General features: G+C 37.4%; 1 protein-coding gene across 1 annotated transcript in view; it reads left to right on the top strand.

The window, feature by feature from the left end:
* The window catches only part of LOC127846117 (glycosylphosphatidylinositol anchor attachment 1 protein-like), a 43,337-nt gene that overhangs the window by 14,748 nt on the left and 5,467 nt on the right, over positions 1 to 23,122 (top strand). The window contains exons 3-12 of the mRNA XM_052377293.1: positions 1,660 to 1,744; positions 2,076 to 2,181; positions 4,278 to 4,437; positions 5,439 to 5,540; positions 8,358 to 8,554; positions 15,546 to 15,748; positions 16,040 to 16,220; positions 16,928 to 17,137; positions 18,689 to 18,888; positions 19,237 to 19,410. Of these exons, the coding sequence (XP_052233253.1) occupies positions 1,660 to 1,744; positions 2,076 to 2,181; positions 4,278 to 4,437; positions 5,439 to 5,540; positions 8,358 to 8,554; positions 15,546 to 15,748; positions 16,040 to 16,220; positions 16,928 to 17,137; positions 18,689 to 18,888; positions 19,237 to 19,410 (1,618 nt within the window). The remainder of the gene's footprint in view (positions 1 to 1,659; positions 1,745 to 2,075; positions 2,182 to 4,277; positions 4,438 to 5,438; positions 5,541 to 8,357; positions 8,555 to 15,545; positions 15,749 to 16,039; positions 16,221 to 16,927; positions 17,138 to 18,688; positions 18,889 to 19,236; positions 19,411 to 23,122) is intronic.

Below are 23,122 nucleotides of genomic sequence, written 5' to 3'. Positions count from 1 at the left end.
CTTCGAAGAAGAGGGGGTATATTGCTTTGCTCATGTCGGTCGGTCGGTCTGTCGGTCCGTCCACCAGGTGGTTGTCAGACGATAACTCAAGAACGCTTGGGCCTAGGATCATGAAACTTGATAGGTACATTGATCATGACTCGCAGATGACCCCTATTGATTTTGAGGTCACTAGGTCAAAGGTCAAGGTCACGGTGACCTGAAATAGTAAAAAGGTTTTTGAATGATTACTCAAGAACGCATATGCCTAGGATCATGAAACTTCATGGGTAGATTGATCATGACTTGCAGATGACCCCTATTGATTTTGAGGTCATTAGGTCAAAGGTCACGGTCACAGTGACCCGAAATAGTAAAATGGTTTCCGGATGATAACTCAAGAACGCATACGCCTAGGATCATGAAACTTCATGGGTAGATTGATCATGACTCGCAGATGACCTCTATTGATTTTTAGGTCACTAGGTCAAAGGTCAAGGTCATGGTTACCCGAAATAGTAAAATGGTTTTCGGATGATAACTCAAGAACGCATACGCCTAGGATCATGAAACTTCATAGGTAGATTGATCATGACTTGCAGATGACCCCTATTGATTTTGAGGTCACAAGGTCAAAGGTCAAGGTCACGGTGACCCGAAATAGTAAAATGATTTTCGGATGATAACTCAAGAACGCTTTTTCCTAGGATCATGACACTTCATAGGTACATTGATCGTGACCCGCAGATGACCCCTATTGATTTTCAGGTCACTAGGTCAAGGGTCAAGGTCACAGTGACAAAAATCATATTCACACAATGGCTGCCACTACAACGGACAGCCCATATGGGGGGCATGCATGTTTTGCAAACAGCCCTTGTTTATGATTAGATTTGATTGATACTTTGACAAAACAACTCTTACCTGACATACCATTATTAACTCCACCCAAACCATCCCCAACGCCCCCCACCCAAATTTCCTACCCCCCAAATCCCCCCTCATTTTTTTTAAAAAGACCATCTAATAAATGACCACCACACTCTCACACTATACCCCCCCACCCCCCCCCACCCCCAAAATATATATATAAATATTTGTTTGTTTTTTGTTTTTTTTAAATACCGTCCAACCATCCCATCCAAAAATACCCCCCCCCCCTCCAAAAAAAAAATAAAAAAAATATTTGTTTGCATTTTTTTTTTGCATTTTTGGAAGATAATGTAATAAATGACCACACCCCCACACTATACACCCCTCTCCACTCCACCCCTCCCTCCTTTGTGATTGAAATTGAGATAGGTCCCTTCACCTATAAAAAGAAAAATAGATGAGCGGTCTGCACCCGCAAGGCGGTGCTCTTGTTAGTTTATGACAAGGATCTTAGGAATACATTTACAGGAATACCATAATATGATAAGGTCAATTAATGACAGATGAAATTATTGTTTTATTTTTCAAGTTTTTTAAAATATTAGAATAAGAAAAATGAATATTCAAATATGATTTCAGGAATTGTGCCAATCCCTAATAGTTTGTGATTGTATACTTGTTACTTTTAAAAATGATTTGTCTTTATGTTTGTGTTACTTAAGTTATATTTCTTATCAGAAAGTGTATATATTGGAAAGTATACCACTTATTTATATTTTAGTAATAGTCTTCTGTTTTCTATTGTAGGTGTGGTTGAGAGTGGATTCTTCTTTGATTTTGATGTTAGTTCATATATCACTGAGGTTAAAGATGAATTAAAAAGGGATAAAAGGTATGTACAATTTTACATTAATGGTACAAATATGTAATATGTTTGCTCTTGGTCACTTTATTTTCTTGTTGTTGAAGTATGTTATGTACTATACATGTCCTGAAATGCTGCCTATTTAATAGATAGGTATGACTTTCAGACATGTACTTGGTATTTAAACAAAATGTCATTGTTCTGGCAGAGTTCAGCCCACTCTTAAATACACACTTAAGAATAATACTAAGTAATACAGATCCATGTTTAAAAGATGTCAATTAGATTAAAAAAAGAAGTCCCTTAAACGTGAAAATGTGGTACATAAACAAAACCATTAAGCACTCATACTTTTCAGGAATGTCCCAAGAGACTGGCTGTACCAGAAAATGAGAGAGGCAGGTCTGGAGACATACAAACAGAACTATACTATCCATTACCCCTTGCATATTCTCCAAGGACAGGTACAAACAAAACTATACTATCCATTACCCCTTACACATTCTCCAAGGACAGGTACAAACAGAACTATACTATCCATTACTCCTTACACATTCTCCAAGAACAGGTACAAACAAAACTATACTATCCATTACCCCTTGCACATTCTTCAAGGACAGGTACAAACAGAACTATACTATCCATTACCCCTTGCTCATTCTCCAAGGACGGGTACAAACAAAACTATACTATCCATTACCCCTTGCTCATTCTCCAAGGACAGGTACAAACAAAACTATACTATCCATTACCCCTTGCACATTCTCCAAGGACAGGTACAATCAGAACTATACTATCCATTACCCCTTACACATTCTCCAAGGACAGGTACAAACAAAACTATACTATCCATTACCCCTTGCTCATTCTCCAAGGACAGGTACAATCAGAACTATACTATCCATTACCCCTTGCACATTCTCCAAGGACAGGTACAAACAGAACTATACTATCCATTACCCCTTACACATTCTCCAAGGACAGGTACAATCAGAACTATACTATCCATTACCCCATGCACATTCTCCAAGGACAGGTACACACAAAACTATACTATCCATTACCCCTTGCACATTCTCCAAGGACAGGTACAATCAGAACTATACTATCCATTACCCCTTACACATTCTCCAAGGACAGGTACAAACAAAACTATACTATCCATTACCCCTTGCACATTCTCCAAGGACAGGTACAAACAGAACTATACTATCCATTACCCCTTGCACATTCTCCAAGGACGGGTACAATCAGAACTATACTATCCATTACCCCTTACACATTCTCCAAGGACAGGTACAAACAGAACTATACTATCCATTACCCCTTGCACATTCTCCAAGGACAGGTACAATCAGAACTATACTATCCATTACCCCTTACACATTCTCCAAGGACAGGTACAAACAGAACTATACTAGCCATTACCCCTTACACATTCTCCAAGGACAGGTACAAACAAAACTATACTATCCATTACCCCTTACACATTCTCCAAGGACAGGTACAAACAGAACTATACTATCCATTACCCCTTGCACATTCTCCAAGGACAGGTACAAACACAACTATACTATCCATTACCCCTTGCACATTCTCCAAGGACAGGTACAAACAAAACTATACTATCCATTACCTCTTGCACATTCTCCAAGGACGGGTACAATCAGAACTATACTATCCATTACCCCTTACACATTCTCCAAGGACAGGTACAAACAAAACTATACTATCCATTACCCCTTGCACATTCTCCAAGGACAGGTACAAACAGAACTATACTATCCATTACCCCTTACACATTCTCCAAGGACAGGTACAAACAGAACTATACTATCCATTACCCCTTACACATTCTCCAAGGACAGGTACAAACAAAATTATACTATCCATTACCCCTTGCTCATTCTCCAAGGACAGGTACAAACAGAACTATACTATCCATTACCCCTTGCACATTCTCCAAGGATAGGTTCAATCAGAACTATACTATCCATTACCCCCTGCACATTCTCCAAGGACAGGTACAAACAGAACTATACTATCCATTACCCCTTGCGCATTCTCCAAGGACAGGTACAAACAGAACTATACTATCCATTACCCCTTACACATTCTCCAAGGACAGGTACAAACAGAACTATACTATCCATTACCCCTTGCACATTCTCCAAGGACAGGTACAAACAAAACTATACTATCCATTACCCCTTGCTCATTCTCCAAGGACAGGTACAAACAGAACTATACTATCCATTACCCCTTGCACATTCTCCAAGGACAGGTACAAACAAAACTATACTATCCATTACCCCTTGCTCATTCTCCAAGGACAGGTTCAATCAGAACTATACTATCCATTACCCCTTGCTCATTCTCCAAGGACAGGTACAAACAGAACTATACTATCCATTACCCCTTGCTCATTCTCCAAGGACTTATATATGGAATATTAACTCCTTGTTAATTTAGTCCAGGGGAAGAATGTGTATGGGATATTATCTCCTTGTTAAGTTAGTCCATGGGAAGAATATGTATGGGATATTATCTCCTTGTTCAGTTCGTCCCAGGACAGAACGTGTATGGGATATTACGTGCCCGGAGAGCATCGAGGGTTGAGGCGGTGGTGTTGTCAGTGCCGCTGCGCTCCAAGTCTTCAGAACTGCCACAGACATATGGAGGACTCATTGTCATGTTGGGCTTGGTGCGATATTTCATCCGTATGTATTCATTATACATTTGATTAAGGCTCTGGGATAACGGGGCTTTATGCATGTGAGTTTAGTTGCGTCCCAGATTTTTTTCCAGATACCTCAAGAAGAGTGTAGATGTTGTAGATGAATTTTATCATTATTAGATTAGTGAGGATAGTATGAATCAATGTTGCATTGCTTTTCTGAAATCTAAGATGCCAGTATTTTTGCTTTACCTGTACACATTATAGCTGAATTTGTTAAACCCGATACAACAAAGTTACAGGATACTGTGTGTAAGGTTACCTGTCCAGTCCGATTTTCATTTTACTTAAAAAAGATGTAATTCAAAGAAAAACAAATGGAACAGAGATGCTATTTATTTAATGTATTGTTTCATTCCATTGGTTAAAAAACCAATTAATATCTTTTGCAATATTATGGATTGGTTTGGAAACAACTGTGACTTTTCACACCTTATAGAGATATCCAAACCTGCCGGCATTTGTATTCACTAATGGTCAACATAGTGTATAAATCATGCCTATTTACTACCACTTAATTCTTTTATGTAGAAGGAATGAAATAAGAAGAAAAAAAAAAGATTGATTTGAATGTTTGATGTATTCACTGCTATTAAACCAACAAAACATGCAAAATATGTTCCATGACACCGTAGCAGAAATATAAAGACTTGTTGCACACAATTCTTCAAAATCCAAAAGATGTGATAGTACAAAATAGTCGATACTTAAAACAATTCTGTATTTTCCTTGACTATTGATGTATTTAGTTTCAACTGTATTGTCATTTTGCTGATAATTATGTGATTACCAAGGTTAGGGGGAAAATACATGTTGTCAGAAGAAGGTAAGGGGTAAATACCTCATTATATGAAAGTTTTAGGGGAATATACTTCTTTATTTATACTTCTTGATAAAAATGGCGTCTTTGGTCGAAGGGTGGGGGGGGGGGGAATTATCCTTGTGGTAGAGTACCCTTATCTGTATCAGTGGCTGTTGTTTTAGGTCAGCCATATTGGAGCAAGGACATCATATTCCTGGCAACTGACAGAGAGGAGTTAGGCATGCAAGCTTGGCTGGATGGCTACCACCATGTGCATTCACAGTGTATGTGTAATCACAGGGCTTTTTGTGTGATTTGTGTTCCATTTTGAGAAAAAAATTGACCAGTAAAATGTATTAACAACACTTAAAATAAGGAAGGAATTTTAATGGTTACTAAAAGTTTAGGGCAAAGTTATCTTTTTAAAAGAATTATCTTAGCAGAATGGGGCTTAATTTTGACCCTGCTTAAGATAAGAAAAAAGCCATGCAACTGGACGCCTGCAATGGGACATCAAAATCCTCATGGTGTATTGTTTGCTAGGAGGATACTGGAAATGTGTCATGTAGTCACTGTATGAAATTTAATATTGTATGGTTAAAAGTTGAAATCTTTAAGTTGTCAGGAACTTTCACATGACAACGCATTCCATAAAATTTTAGATAAAGTGGTTGGAATACACTAATTCCTTTTCCCATGGGTCTAATTATAAAACTGGCATCTTTCAAAGCATTTGTTATACCAAAATTGGCCCAAAGGCAAGCACCCTCAGAAAGCAGAATTTTTTAAGTGAAATTCGACAAAAGCCACGTACTTAAATAAATGCATTAAATGCATCTCAAGCAATCATCATCAATGAACAAAATCCCCAAGTAAATGCAGAAAAATATTGCAGACATACAGAGCGTACTGGAAATAATCACAAAAAGCATGGGTTTGATTGCTAAATCACTTTTAAACCAGAAGAAACAAGAATCGTTGAAAACTATAGGTACTCCCCTTATGTTCACTATGAGAAACTGTAACCAAAGTGTGACCTTGAGAAAATCTATTATATGCCACAGTGACCAGTGATTTTTTTGCTAAAAATTACCGCCAATTTTTGGCTGCTTCCCAGTTGCAAAAATCAACGTTTTTTCCCCCAAAGCTGACCAAAATTTCCCCCAAAAAGACCAATTTTCAAAAAAAAAACACTTTTTTTTTTTAAAGAAAGAAGTCTCTTATGATTTCTTAACTCTATATCTCAACTTTTTATTTAAACATCCTGCAAAATGTATAACTTTAATTTAGTCCTTTTTGTTGATCAATAATTCCCCCCAAAATTGCCACTTTTATCAATTAAAACAATCCCAATTTTGCCAGACTCCTATTCCCAAAATGGCTAGAAAAAACCCTGAACATACACTTAAGAACAGTTTTAATTCTGTTGCTTATAATCATATTTATAATGCTTAATTTTTCCCAATTTTATGGTTTTATTGTGCTATTTTTCCCAATTTCATGGTTTATCGCGCTATTTTTCCCAATTTCATGGTTTATCGCACTAATTTTCACAATTTCATGGTTTATCTCGCTAATTTTCCCAATTTCATGGTTTATAGCCCTTATTTTCCCAATTTCATGGTTTATCACGCTAATTTTCCCAATTCAAATGGCACTAGGCTGTAACAAATAGAAGCAAAAAAAAATCACTGGTGACCTTGACCTTGACCCCAGTGACCTCAAACCTCATCAATAGGTAGAGGTCCATGCAAGGTACCTACATGCTAAATATGTTAGAGATCAGTAAAATATTGAAGGCGCTTTGAGAAACTGTAACCAAAGTGTGACATTGAGAAAATCTATTATTAGCCTCAGTGACCTTGACCCCAGTGACCTCAAACCTCATCAAAAGGTAGAGGTCCATGCAAGGTACCTACATGCCAAATATGTAAGAGATCGGTAAAATATTGAAGGCACTATGAAAAACTGTAACCAAAGTGTGACATTGAGAAAATCTATTATTAGCCTCTGTGACCTTGACCTTGGCCCCAGTAACCTCAAACCTCATCAAAAGGTAGAGGTCCATGCAAGGTACCCTACGTGCCAAATATGTAAGGTATCTGTCATATATTGAAGGGGCTATGAGGAACTGTAACAAAAGTGTGACGGAAGGAAGTAAGGACAAACTGGCAACTATATGCTCCACAAAAATTTGCCGGGAGCATAAAAAGGGACTCTTTAGAAATAGGCAATACTAGACCACTGAGGGATACAAACTGATTAATAGTAATTTAATCAAGAGAAAGAAGTGCAATATGTTTTTGTTATAGAGACATGAAGTTTTGCTATATATGAGTTTTTGAATGTTAATTCACCTAAAAGAGTATAGTAATTTATGTTAAATGTATATCTGGGAAATGCAATGAACTTCATCAGCCTGTGTAATCGCTATAATCTAATCCAACATGACTTTTTCCATGTATTTTTGCTGCTCTGGGACGTCTCTGTAAACAGATGCACTCTGATAGTGCACGAGACCTAACGTAGATACATTATGACAGGTTTTCCCATTGGGCAGTGCTCTGTGATAAAGGGGTTTAATGCATGTGCGTAAATTGTCGTCCCAGATTAGCCTCGCACAGGCTTATCAAGGACGACACTTTTTTCCTCAACTTGATTATTGCTAAGAAGAGACTTTCTTGAAACTAAAAATATCATAAAACCAGAAAGTGTCGTCCCCAGTTAGCCTGTGTGGACTACACAGGCTAATCTGAGACAATCACTTTACCCACATGCATTAAACACCTTATTCACAGAGCATGGCTCCATTTATTGCAATGCATCTTTTTTAGCATTGCTTTCCAAAACGGGGCTTAATGCATGTGCCAAAAATGTTGTCAGATTAGCCTGTGCAGTCTTCACATCAGGGACTACACTTTCAGCTTTAAAGTATTGGTTTCATATAAAGGAAAGCTCTTCTTGGCGAAAATCCTCTTTGGGCAGAAAGTGTTGTTCAAGATAGCTTCTACGGACTGCACAGGCTAATCAGATACGACACTTGTACAGTCATGCATTAAGCCCCATTTTCCCAGATTGAGGTTCATTTGTTGAATGTACAGACATCAGGCCAGATGAGTTGCCAGCTCGAAGTGGTCAGATACAGGCGGCCCTGAATCTGGAGATACCCGACAGTAATATCCAATTCATGAACATCAAGATGGAGGGCCTGAACGGCCAGCTGCCCAACCTTGACCTTGTCAACCTTGTGGTTAGGCTGTGTAACCGGCATGGGCTGCAAGTCAAACTACACAACAAGGTAAACTGTAATACTTTCCATATATAGTGCATTTTGCAGGGTAAATTGATCAAGATTTTAATCACTGTATCAATATAACTCTTGACAAGTCTGCATTAGTGATATTTATGCCCCCCTTCGAAGAAGAGGGGGTATATTGCTTTGCTCATGTCGGTCTGTCGGTCGGTCGGTCCGTCCACCAGGTGGTTGTCAGACGATAACTCAAGAACGCTTGGGCCTAGGATCATGAAACTTCATAGGTACATTGATCATGTCTTGCAGATGACCCCTATTGATTTTGAGGTCACTAGGTCAAAGGTCAAGGTAACGGTGATCTGAAATAGTAAAATGGTTTCCGGATGATAACTCAAGAAGGCTTAGGCCTAGGATCATGAAACTTGATAGGTAGATTGATCATGACTCGCAGATGACCCCTATTGATTTTCAGGTCACTAGGTCAAAGGTCAAGGTCACAGTGACCCTAAATAGTAAAATGGTTTCCGGATGATAACTCAAGAACGCTTAGGCCTAGGATCATGAAACTTGATAGGTAGATTGATCAGGACTCGCAGATGACCCCTATTGATTTTGAGGTCACTAGGTCAAAGGTCAAGGTCACAGTGACCCTAAATAGTAAAATGGTTTCCGTATGATAACTCAAGAAGGCTTAGGCCTAGGATCATGAAACTTGATAGGTAGATTGATCATGACTCGCAGATGACCCCTATTGATGTTCAGGTCACTAGGTCAAAGGTCAAGGTCACGATGACCCGAATTAGTAAAATGGTTTCCGGATGATAACTGAAGAACGCTTATTCCTAGGATCATGAAACTTGAAAGGTAGAATGATCATGACTCGCAGATGACCCCTATTGATTTTTAGGTCACTAGGTCAAAGGTCACGGTTACCCGAAATAGTAAAATGGTGTCCGGATGATAACTCAAGAATATTTTGGCTAGGATCATGAAACTTCATAGGTACATTGATCATGACTGGCAGATGACCCCTATTGATTTTCAGGTCACTAGGTCAAAGGTCAAGGTCACAGTGACAAAAAACATATTCACACAATGGCTCTCACTACAACGGAGAGCCCATATGGGGGGCATGCATGTTTTACAAACAGCCCTTGTTAATTATTCAATTTTTGAATTCCTGTACGATCCTGCAAAATACTGTATTAATTGTAGTAAAAGTAGTCAATGCTTACATGTAAACATTTATAGAATTAAATGCCCCTGTTGTATTTAATGGGTGGGTGTTTAGTGGTGGCATTGTCTCTTAACATTTTCTGTAGACAACTTAGCAGCCAAACCAACTTTTTTTGTGCAAATCATTCAGATTTTCAATGAATAAACAATTTAGAAAAGTTGACATGGTGAAAAATGCTAACAAAGCTACAGTAATTTCTGTTTGTTTTAAAACAATTAAACATAAACTTGAGTGAACATATGAATTTATGTAAATATGAAACTGGATTGAACTTTCACATTTCTCAATTTGTTAAATTGCAACGTCAAATATGTCAACCCCATGAAGTGTAGATGTGCAAAGCACTCTTCTTCCTTAGTGATCCGCAGACTCCTGAGTAAGCAAAGCACTCTCCTTCCTTAGTGATCCACAGACTCCTGAGTAATTTGTCATGGAACATAGCTGACAAGGTGGTTCTAGGATATAAGTCATGTTTATGATGAAAACTTAAATCTTAATTCAGCCATGTTTTGTGAAATTTGGGCTTTATACATGTGCATAAAGTGTCATCCAAGATTAGCTTGTGTTGTAAACACAGGCTTTATCAGCAATGTATGGAATTTTTCGTTAAAAAAAGTTTCTTATACAGTGGAACCCCTCTAAACCGGACATCCCCAGGACCAAGAGGAAATTCCCGTTTAGAGATGATTCCGGTTTAGAGGGGACATTGTCTAGTTTACTTTCAGAAGCTCAATTACATAGCTGATGTGGAAAAAAAAACTTTGAGCAAAATTTAATAGTTTATTTATATATACATTTATTGAAACTGCATCACATAAGAACAACACATGTCACTTAATCTATTGATTCGAAAGCAATATCATTCACAACATAAAACAAACAGTGCACTATGAAAAACAAACAATTTTATACATGTATGCATTTTTTAGGTGAATTTAGTTCCTTTTTATACTGAAAAACATTTTCCAACGACACAGCCACCCATAAGAAGCTTTAAAGTCACTAATTCCTAGTTCCTTAGCAAAGCTCCGTGCCTTTTCCTGTATGATCGGACCAGAGATCGGCAATGACTTAGCCCTTACAATACAGAACCAGTCCCATACAAGTTCATTGATGTTTTTTAATTTCATTTCATTGTTAAACCGACTTTTGTTTGGTGAAGAGTTGTTTTCCCAATGAGATATGTACGCAGACTTTTTTTCGCACGATATCCCCGATCGTCGACTTTCCTGCCTATATTTCTCTGACAGAATCTTGAGTGTAAGTTTAGGGAACATCTCTGACTCTTTTATCAATTTGATTTTGTCTTCCAGAGACAATTCCACGCGCCTTCGCTTAGAAGGAGGTTCGGTCATTTTTAGCTCATCTATTTTTTGAAAAAAAATTATGAGCTATTGTCATCACCTTGGCGTCGGCGTCGGCGTCGGCGTCCGGTTAAGTTTTGCGTTTAGGTCCACTTTTCTCAGAAAGTATCAATGCTATTGCATTCAAACTTGGTACACTTACTTACTATCATGAGGGGACTGGACAGGCAAAGTTAGATAACTCTGGCGTGCATTTTGACTGAATTATGTGCCCTTTTTATACTTAGAAAATTGACAATTTTGGTTAAGTTTTGCGTTTAGGTCCACTTTTTTCAGAAAGTATCAATGCTATTGCATTCAAACTTGGTACACTTACTTACTATCATGAGGGGACTGGGCAGGCAAAGTTAGATAACTCTGGCATGCATTTTGACAGAATTATGTGCCCTTTTTATACTTAAAAAATTGAAAATTTTGGTTAAGTTTTGTGTTTAGGTCCATTTTATTCCTTAAGTATCAAAGCTATTGCTTTCATACTTGAAACACTTACTAACTATCATAATGGGCCTGTGCAGGCAAAGTAATGTAACTCTGACTGGCATTTTGACAGAATTATGTGCCCTTTTTATACTTAGAAAATTGAAAATTTGGTTATGTTTTGTGTTTAGGTCCACTTTATTCCTACAGTATCAAAGCTATTGCTTTCATACTTGCAACCATTATTAACTATCGTAAGGGGACTGTGCAGGCAAAGTTATGTAACTCTGACTGGCATTTGGACGGAATTATGGGCCCTTTATACTTAGAAAATTGAAAGTTTGGTTAAGTTTTGTGTTTTGGTCCACTTTACCCCTAAAGTATTATAGATATTGCTTTCATACTTGGAACACTCGCAAACTATCATAAGGGTACAGTAAAAGGACAAGTTGCATAACTCTGGATGTCATTTTTACGGAATTATGGCCCTTTTTTGACTTAGTAACTTTGAATATATGGTTAAATTTTGTGTTTCGATCCACTTTACTTCTTAAGTATCAAGGCTATTGCTTTCAAACTTCAAATACTTTCATGCTATCATGAGGTTACTGTACCTGGCAAGTTGAATTTTACCTTGACCTTTGAATGACCTTGACTCTCAAGGTCAAATTATTAAATTTTGCTAAAATTGCCATAACTTCTTTGTTTATGATTAGATTTGATTGATACTTTGACAAAACTACTCTTACCTGACATACCATAATAGACTCCACCCAAACCATCGCCCGTGCCCCCCCCTCCCCCCCCCCCATTTTTTTTTTACGGTTAAAAAACTAAACTATTATTTTGATTATTTTATGTTTGAAATACCGTCCAAACCATTGCACCCAAGAAACAACCCCCCACCCCCCCTCCCCCCACCCCCCCTCCCCCCACCCCCCACCCGAATCCCCCCCCCCCCCCCTAAATTTTTTTTTTTTTTTTTTTTTAAGATCACAAATTACCACCACACCCTCACACTATACCCCCCCCCCACCTCACCCCCCCCCCCCCCCCCCCCAATTTATGTTTTTTGAAACGGTTACAAAACACAAATATTTATTTTTATTATTTTATGTTTGAAATACCGTCCAACCATCGCACCCAAGAATCCCCACCCCCCCCCCCCACCCACCCCCCCCACCCCCCCCCCCCCCCCTCCCCGATTTTTTTTTCCTTTTTTTCGCATTTTTGGAAGATAATGTAATAAATGTCCACACCCCCACACAATGCACCCCTCTTCTATCCACCCCTCCCTCCTTTGTGATTGAAAATGATAGTCCCTTCACCTTTAAAAAGAAAATAGATGAGCGGTCTGCACCCGCAAGGCGGTGCTCTTGTTAGTCTTAGTTATCTTAATTACCAATTTGAAAATTTAAATGAATATCTAAATGCAACTGCTTCAAGAACTCTGCAAATCACCATTTTATATGACACTAAATTAGAATTTGTAATAAACTACACAAAATATAATAGCATTAAGATTATTTAAATTTAACATGTCTTCCTACATCAACAACAAAACACTAAAGAACTCTATGTTTGTTATCAGTAATTATAATCAGTATATCTTTGATCAATATATACATCACAGGATAAGTATCTTTAAATTGGTTTGCGATTATTACAGTTTACAAATTTTCGACCACCTTTATTAATTTCACGCATCTTTGATCCACTATTCACAACTTTTTGACACTAGGTCTGAGGTGCGATAAACCGGACCTGAGGGGTTTAGAGGGGTACAATTACGTATGGAATGACCCAATTTTGATCTAAAGAATGACCGGTATTCGGAATTGAGGGGATTCCGGTCTCCAGGAGATATTTTACGCATGGTATTATAGGGAAAAAAATGGGACCGGACAATTTGACCGGTTTAGAGAGGATTCCGGTATGAAGAGGATCCGGTTTAGAGGGTTTCCACTGTAAAAAAAATCAAGTCTAGGCGGAAAGTGTTGTCCTAGAATAGCCTGTGAAGACTGCACAGGCTTATCTGGGATGACACTTTTCACACATACAAGAAGCCCAGTTTTTCCAGAACAGGACTCAGTTGTAAGCAAACCAGGGGTCAGGGGTATAATTTCTCCTTTCAGCTGATTTCCTCCCTTTCATTTTTAAACTAATTAGCTCACCTGAGCATATTGTGCTTATGGTGAGATTTTGTGATCAACTTTTGTTGGTCATGCTTTGTCTGTTGTGTGTCGTCATCATTCACCTTGTTAACACTTTAGAGGCCACATTTATTTTCCAAACTAAATGAAACTTGGTCAGAACAATTGTCTCAATGATATCTTGGACTAGTTGGAAAATGGTTCCAGTTGGTTAAAAAACATGGCCACCAGGGGGCAGCGCAGTTTTCCTTATATGGCTATACACTGTATCGACAAGATACTGCCAGTGAATTGAAACAGGTAAACAAAAGATTTTCCCAGCCAGCGTACATATCAGTTTATCACTGACTTGTATACATTCCTCTGTACTTATGGTGTTTTATTGTTGTTTTATAATTGCAAAGCTTCAGGATTTGATGAAAATGTTTCCATGTTATTAATTATTTCTTTATCTAAAGTTCAAATTTATGCATAAAAACACCTATGTAGCATACTGCCGTTATTATGTTCAGAACATATATATGCTATGAAAATTACAAGAAAAGATAATATTAAAACTAAGAATCAATCAATGCTTAAACAGGGCTTTTAACAGTTATTAAATTATATTCTTAGGATGAAGGCTTTTAACAGTTATTAAATTATGTAAATTACAATAACATTTATTAAATTATTTAAGTTTACAAGATAATGTGAATTACAAGAAAAGATACTATTAAAATGGAGAATCAATACATGCTTAAACCATGCTTTTAACATTGATAAAATTATATTCTTAGGATTTATTAAATTATGCAAATTACAAGATTATGTTAATAACAAGAACAATTATTAAATTTTGTAAATTACAAGAAAAGATAGTATTAAAACTAAGAATCAATAAATGTTTAGAAAGGGCTTTTAACGTTTATTAAATTATATTCTTAGGATAAAACTATAGTCTATAAACAAGTTATTGACCTGCAGATGGTAAATTTTTCATGCATGTGTGATTATGTGGTGTTAAGTGATTATTTATTACCGTTGCTGATAAGCATGGCCAATTGTTGAGAATACTTCTTAACCCCATTCAACAGTTGTAAACCACTAGTAATGTAGTGTATTGGAGAGTTGCGTCTCTCATGTTTACCTGTTCGCTGGCGCAAGAACATTGTCGATACAGTCTATAGTAAAACCTTGTTAACACTCAAGTAGAAACATTTATTGTCCAACCTTCTTGAAACTTAGTCAGACCATATGTTTGAATGTTATCTTGAATGAGTTTGAAAATGGTTCCAGTCTGTTGAAAAACATGGCGGTTTGGGGGGGGCATTTTTACTTTTTTGGCGATAGTAAAACCTTGTTAACACTCTAGATGTCACATTCATATTCCAATCTGTATGAAACTTGGTCAGAACATTTGATCTTATGATAGCTCAGCTGAGTTAGAAAATGGTTATGGTTTGTTGAAATACATTGCTGCCAGACAGTGGGACAGTTTTCCTGTTATGGCTGTAGTGAAACCTTGGTAACTTTCTAAAATCACATTTTTTGTGCAATTTATATGAAGCTTAGTCAGAACACTTGTTGTAATGACTTCTTGGTTGAGGTAGAAAATTCTTCTGGGTTGTTGGAAAACAGGGGGAGGGGCAGTTTGCCTTATATGGCTTTCACTTTTTTGGTCCAATCTTCATGAATCAGCTCACACCTTTCAGAATTGTCTAGTTCCGTTGGGTTTCAGGTTAGTGTCTTTGGACCTATGGCCCCATTGTTTTAACAAATCTATACACTAATGAAGAGTTTGGTTGATGGGTGTAAGGGGGGTAGGGTATTTTCTTGCCCTGTGGCGGTTCTTATATTGCACCCCAGATTTTGTTTCCTGTTAGGCGGATGTCTCAGACATGGAGGCAGAGACCCCTCAAGGCTACCTGCAGTCTGCCGGCACCATGGTGAGGATGATGTGGGCCCAGGCATCCGGTTCCCCCTCTGGCAACCACGGCCTCTTCCATCGCTACCACATCGAGGCTGTTACACTGGAAGCTGTGTGCAAGAAGAAGACCGGACGGTTCTCCTTGGACACTGTCGGCAGGTTGGCATTTCTTTATTTAATTAGTATAAACCTATTTACTTTATCTCTATTGCATCAAAAGCGGAAGGCTTATTGAAATGCTCTTGAGTCTGTTTCCTGGGTAAAACTTGTACTTGGATTCTTTGGGCGAGATCTAAAGAACACTTCCACAATGGGGATTAAACCTGTGACCAGTTGCTAGGAGGACACCACATCCATTTTTGTGCGGCATTGATTTCGGAAATGTTCGAGTATTCACCCTCATAAAAACAATTTATCTGTGGCACATATGTGTTTTATTTTCCATTTCAGAGTTGTTGAAGGGATATTCCGCAGCCTGAACAACCTCCTGGAGCGGTTCCACCAGTCGTTCTTCTTCTACCTGCTACCAGGAACAGAGCGCTATGTGTCCATTGGGCTCTACATGATCCCATTTGCCATTATATGCTGCTCATGTCTAATAAAAATATCCTTTCATGCAATTAAAAGAAGGGCAATTTTTTCCCTGTAAATATGAAAATATAAAAGTCTGCTCATGTCTATTTAAAATATCCTTTCACAAAATAAGTTTGAGCTGAATATTTTGTCCTGTTAATACAGACAATTTAAAAAATAATTATTTTCATTATCCTTTTACGAAATAGGTGTGAGGTCAACATTTTGCCTTGTTAATACTGACACAACGAATAATTATTTGCAATATTTCTTATCTAAAATAAGTTTGACCTGTAAATATGGATGCAATATACAACTATTATTTTAAAGTATTCAAAAACTTTAGAGTAATAAATTTAAAGTAAATCCTATATAATTAAATGTTTAAATAGTACAGTATTGAAACAATTACATGAATAATTTGTATACAGTAAGAATATTCCTTTCAGAAAATAAGTGGCCATTTTATCAGAAATGATACATTTTGTATTATAGTTATGCTTATTTCAAAATGGAAGTGTAAGTTTTTATTACAGTTTTTTTTAAACCTCATCAAAGGCGAAGGGATATAGCATTGGTGATGTCCGTATGTCACAAAATGTATTTTTGGTGGGGTATATCAATTTAACTAATTTGCATGTTTAATCTTGAATTTAAGGTAATGCACAAACAATTGTCAATACTATCAGTAATATTGATATATCAAAAAAATGAGACAGATACATACTTAATATTACAAATTCTTTAATGTGATCATTGACCTTGACCCTGATGAAAGCTATTGCATTGTGGGTGAAGCTAAGTGCTGATGCAAGCAAGCCAGACACCGATACCGACATTGCTGTGGGGCAGGGAAAGGCGGGCAGTGATAAGAACGTCACTGAGACCACGGCTGCAACACAGGAAAAAACTGGGGAAAAACTGGATACAAAATCCCTCCATGACGTTGTTGAAGAGGATACTGATATTGATGATGTATGTACGACAGCTCTATTATTGTTATACTTGTCTTCAATGAATTTAAAGTTTGTGGCCCTAAACTTTTGAATCTAACTACATGTAAATCTTAAAATATGTCAGTGAATCAATTGTTTTTATTTGTATAAAAAAGTAACAATATATCTTGCAACATAGATACCCCCCTCCCAGCTTTATTCAGAAAAAAAGGCAATATGCCCATCATTCCACATATAACACAATACAAAGAAATATACAACTGGTTGATGGTGAGGCATGTTACGTCATGTTAGGTGTCTGAACAGACATATGGTAAATTGTACATATGTAGATAAGTTTGTTTTGAGTAAACTTCCCACAAACTGATTTTTTTATTTGTACTTTCTGGATAGGCCCACAATTTTAAGAAAAGAGTTTATGCTTGCACCTTTATGTTGGTCGGTCAGTATGATGGTAAGTTGTTTCATAGACCGATAGAACGATATCTTTTTCTCTTTTGATCTATGATTATTCAAGTTGGTGTGCTTGTTGCTTGGAAGGAATGGAAGAGGTTTGAGGATTATAAGGACAAGAGATTAAAGGTCAAGGTCACAGTCATTTAACATGAAATCAATTTCGGGGCGATATATGGAGAACACTTTTACAAATAATCATCCAAACTTGCATGATGGTTTCTTGAGTGGAAAGGAAGGTTCCTAATTATTTAAACATCAAGAGGAGCTAGGTCAAGGTCACCGGGCCTGAATTATTTAAGCTTTTACTAGTTAGTTATCTAGATTATAGTTTAATCTGTGATTGTGTAAATTGGTAAGCTGAGTCTAAATTTTTTATCTGAGTCTTCATTTCGTTAGCCGAGTCCTAATTTGTTAGCCGAGTCATAATTTGTAAGCCGAGTCTAAATTTGTTAGCTGAGAACTTGGAAGGGAAAGGAAGATGCCTAGCAACTTTGAGACAGGTAAAAGATCAAGGTCACAGGGTGTTTTAACATGAACAACTTTGAATTCAGCAGGTCAAACTTCAATGTCGCCGGTGCTTTTAACAAAATTTTTGTTTCTGCAGTATACCTAGAGAAGGCTTTGAACTACAGTCATTCAAATTGGCCTGTTAGCTTTTGGGAAGAAATTAATATTTATAAAGTCTTAAACAGTAAGAGGATACCTGTTAAACATTTCTTGTTTAATACTTCATTTGTATAATTGGGTCAACTGAAAATAAGTTTATGAAATGGACGTGAGCCCCAGTGAACATGGATTCAACACAAATTGACATGCTGTTTTCACATATCACCAACTGTCATTACCCACACAAGGAAGTATCTGGCCTTTTAATGCATCTAAGATACACGCTTGTCATCCTTAACTGACAGTATACACACTGTTAAAAAAACATTCACAATGCTCGACCCATTCATGTATTTTATACAGTAAGAAGTCTGTATACATATTTTCAAACATGCTTGACCAATAAACGTATTATAAATGGTTAGAAGTCTGTTTACATATATTAAAACATATAAATGCGATTCAAGACCAATTCATGTGCTTTACACATTAAGTACTCTGTTTACAGCATGATGACCAACCATCGGGTGTGTTATCCATTCTGCCATTGGTGCTGAGCAGTGTGATCATGTCAGTGCTGTGCTATACAGGCCCAGAGTTGCTGTCCAGTGTGGCAGTGCCATTCAAAATGAACGTAGAGGACGGAATCTTTTATGGCTTTATTGCCCTCTTTACTGCGTCATTAATGTTTCCTAAAATGATTGCAAGGTACACTGTTTTTTGTTTTTATTAACACTTTGTGTTTTTGTGAGTTTTAATTATTCCATCTTATGTCAACTCAGGCACTTTCAAATGTACACATGTTTGGTTTTCAATCTACCTGTGTGTAAGTCATAGCTTACTGAGAAGGCTCCACACATGGTCATTTATTTCTAGACATTTATCCCTTTAACACCTAAGAAGCTTAACAGCATATGTGACTACGAAGACATAGGAGCTATCCCCCTTTTTAAGGTGCGAAATATTAAAAAGTTCACATTCATTTTTATTTAAAATAATTTTGCACATTTGCTTTTATATTTGAACCAATAGCCCAATGCTTATTGTTCTCTGCAGGCGAACCTCTGAAGAAAAGCGGCTGAATTTTGACTGGAGGCTGTTAAAGGCGTTGACTCTGATATTCCAGTCCCTCATGTTATTTGGTCTTGCCCTTATGAACATCTCCCTGGCATACTTCCTCGCTGTCTTATTCGTACCAGTCTCAGTCCTTGTGCATCCATCCAAGTCCAGGTAAATATCAAAGGGAGGAATGAGAAGGACACAGTTGTATTTGCTTTACATTTTCTTTATAAGTTGCCATGGTTTTAGGCTCCTACGTTGCCTTGAAGCACGTTACCGTGGTAAAATTTTCTGACCCCCCCCCCCCCCCCCCTCCTTGCTTTGCACCTATCTGTTGCTTTTTTTGGATGGTTGGTCAGTCTGTAGACCATTTTGTTATTCATACAAAATCTTAAGAACATTTGACCTACGATCATGCAGATTGGTATGATGGTTAAAGTGATATTATGCGTAACTTACAGTATATGCTATGTTTATAGTAATCTATCACAATTGTTGTTTATTTTGGTGGTTTTACTTGATATACACTTATATTTGTTAATGCAGCATCAACATACTAAAACAATATCCCGGAAAGAGAAAAAGAATGCATTTCAATATCAACCGTACTGACAACAGAAATGATTCGATGTACGATGTGAATCTAAATTTAGTTTTAGTGCAGATTTGTTCATATGACACACGAACACTAACTCTGATCCTAATAAAAAGACAGTTCCGCTCGGCTTAGAGGACTGTACAATCATGTGAACGTAACAATATGAGTTGCAGATAATTGGTCAGATACCTGATTTTAACTAACTCTTTTGACCTGTTAATTCTTTCCAGCTCAATTTGACAGTGAAAAATGCGCATAATATCACTTTAATTGTTCAGTATGGAAAAAAGCCTTTGATTTTCAGGACAGCAGGTCAAAGGTGGCTTGTAATTTTAAATTAAATAGGTGGACATATATTTTGACCACTGTTAGTACAATGTATCCATAAAACATCCCTTTATAAGGGGGCTTCCTGTTTTGATAATTTTTCTGAACATTGGACACTGAATTCCATAATTATGAGATATATTATGGTACTAGCAGCTATAAATTATTTTTTTTACCAATTTAGACCTAATTATTTATCATCAAATGCTCGAAACGCAGAAGGATTATTAAAACACTCTTGAGTCCTTTTCCAGGAAGAACCAGTAATGGGTGTCTTTGAGGGAGATTTAAAGAACGCTCCTACATTAGGAATCAAAACAGGTGACCTTGTAAGGGGAACACCATATCCACTACGCCACAGCTCTGGTTTTTATGCTCCCCATATATATATACTAGTATATATATATATGGGGAGCATATAGTTGCCAGTTTGTCTTAACTTCCGTCACCTTTTTTTGTTACAGTTTTTCATAGGAGCGCCTTCAATATTTTACCGATCTCTTACATATTTAGCATGTATGTACCTTGCATGGAACTCTACCTGTTGATGAAGATTGAGGTCACTGGGGTCAAAGTCAAGGTCATTGAGTCTAATAAAATATTTTTTCCTTCACACTTTTCTTACAGTTTCTCACACTTTTGTTACAGTTTCTCATAGCACCTTCAATATTTCACCGATCTCTTTCATATTTGGCATGTAGGTACCTTCCATGGACCTCTACCTTTTCATGAGGTTTGAGGTCATTGCAGTCAAGGTCACAGAGGCTAATATTATATTTTTTCCGTCACTTTTTAGCTCACCTGAGCACAACTTGCTCATGGTGAGCTTTTGTGATCGCCTTTTGTCCGTTGTCCGTAGTGGGGCGTCAACATTTTGCCTTGTGAACACTCTAGAGGCCACATTTATTGTCTGATCTTCATGAAACTTGGTCAGAATATTTGTCCCATTAATACCTCAACTGAATTCGAAACACAATTTTAGCCCAATCATCATGAAACTTTGTCAAAACATTGGTTTCATTGATATCTCGGACGAGTTCGAAAATGGTCCAGATCGGTGAAAAAACATGGCCGCCAGGGGGCGGGGCAGTTTTCTCTATATTTCCTTATATGGCTATAGTAAAACCTTGTTAACACTCTAGAGGCCACATTTATTTTCAGATCTTCATGAAACTTGCTCAGAAGATTTGTCCCAATGATATCTTGAATGAGTTCAAAAATGGTAACCTTTGCTTGAAAAACATGGCTGCCAAGGGGCGGGGCATTTTTCCTTATATGACTATATATGGCTATAGTAAAATCTTATTAACACTCTAGAGGCCACATTTATAGTCCGATCTTCATGAAACTCGGTTAGAAGATTCATCCCAATGATATCTTGGAGGATTTCAAAATGATGCCGGTTGGTTGAAAAACATGGCCACCGCGGGGGCGTGGCATTTTTCCTTATATGGCTATTGTAAAACCTTGTTAACACTCTAGAGGCCACATTTATTGCTCAATCTTCATAAAATTTGGTCAGAAGATTTGTCTTATTGATATCTTGGATGACTTTGAAAATGGTTACATTTGCTTGAAAAACATGGCTGCCAAGGGGCGGGGCATTTTTCCTTATATGGCTATATATGGCTATAGTAAAATCTTGTTAACACTCTAGAGGCCACATTTATAGTCCGATCTTCATGAAACTCGGTTAGAAGATTCATCCCAATGATATCTTGGAGGATTTCAAAATAAGGCCGGTTGGTTGAAAAACATGGCCACCACGGGGGCGGGGCTATTTTCCTTATATGGCTATAGTAAAACCTTGTTAACACTCTAGAGGTCACATTTATTTTCTGATCATCCTGAAACTTGGTCAGAATATTTGTCCCAATTATATCTCAAATGAGTTCGAAAATGGTTCTGGTCGCTTTAAAAACATGGCCACCAGGGGGCGGGGCATTTTTCCTTACATGGCTATATATGGCTATAGTAAAACCTTGTTAACACTCTAGAGGCCACATTTATTGTCCATCTTCATGAAATTTGGGCAGAAGATTGGTCTCAATGATATCTTGGATGAGTTTGAAAATAATTATGTTTGCTTAAAAAACATGGCTTCCAAGGGGCGGGTCATTTTTCCTTACATCGCTATAGTAAAATCTTGTTAACACTTTAGAGGCCACATTTACTGTCCGATCTTCATTAAACTTGGTCAGAAGATTCATCCCGATAATATCTTAGACGAGTTCAAAAATGATGCCGGTTGGTTGAAAAACATGGCTGCCAGGGGGCGGGGCATTTTTCCTTATACGGCTATAGTAAAACCTTGTTAACACTCTAGAGGCCACATTTATTTTCCGATCTTCATGAAACTTTGTCAGAAGATATGTCTCAATGATACATGTATCTTGGATGAGTTTGAAAATGGTTTCGGTTGCTTTATAAACATGGCCACCAGGGGGCGGGGCATTTTTCCTTATATGGCTACATGTATATATGGCTTTAGTAAAACCTTGTTAACACTCTAGAGTTATATCCAGTAGGGATAAAGATATACATATTTCATAGTAAAAACACTCTTTAAAGAGTGTTTTTACTATGAAACACTCTAGAGGTCAAATTTATTGTCCAATCTTCATGAAATTTGGTCAGAAGATTGGTCTCAATGATATATTTGATGAGTTTGAGGTCAAGGTCAGGTGAGGCTAATAATAGATTTTTTCCGTCCCTTTTCTATTACAGTTTCTCACAGCGCCTTCAATATTTTACCGATTTCTTACATATTTTGCTTGAAGGTACCTAGCGTGGACCTCTACCTTTTGATGAGGTTTGAGGGATACTGTGGTCAAGGTCACCAAGGCTAATAATAGATTTTTTCCACCGCACTTTTTTTACAGTTTCTCATAGTGCCTTCAATATTTTACCGATCTCTTACATGTTTGGCATGAAGGTACCTTGCATGAACATCTACCT

Source organism: Dreissena polymorpha, chromosome 9 (genome assembly GCF_020536995.1).
Source record: "Dreissena polymorpha isolate Duluth1 chromosome 9, UMN_Dpol_1.0, whole genome shotgun sequence".
In the NCBI taxonomy this organism is placed as follows: domain Eukaryota; kingdom Metazoa; phylum Mollusca; class Bivalvia; order Myida; family Dreissenidae; genus Dreissena; species Dreissena polymorpha.
Note: the sequence above shows the minus strand (reverse complement) of the source record. Positions and strands in the feature narration are given on the sequence as shown.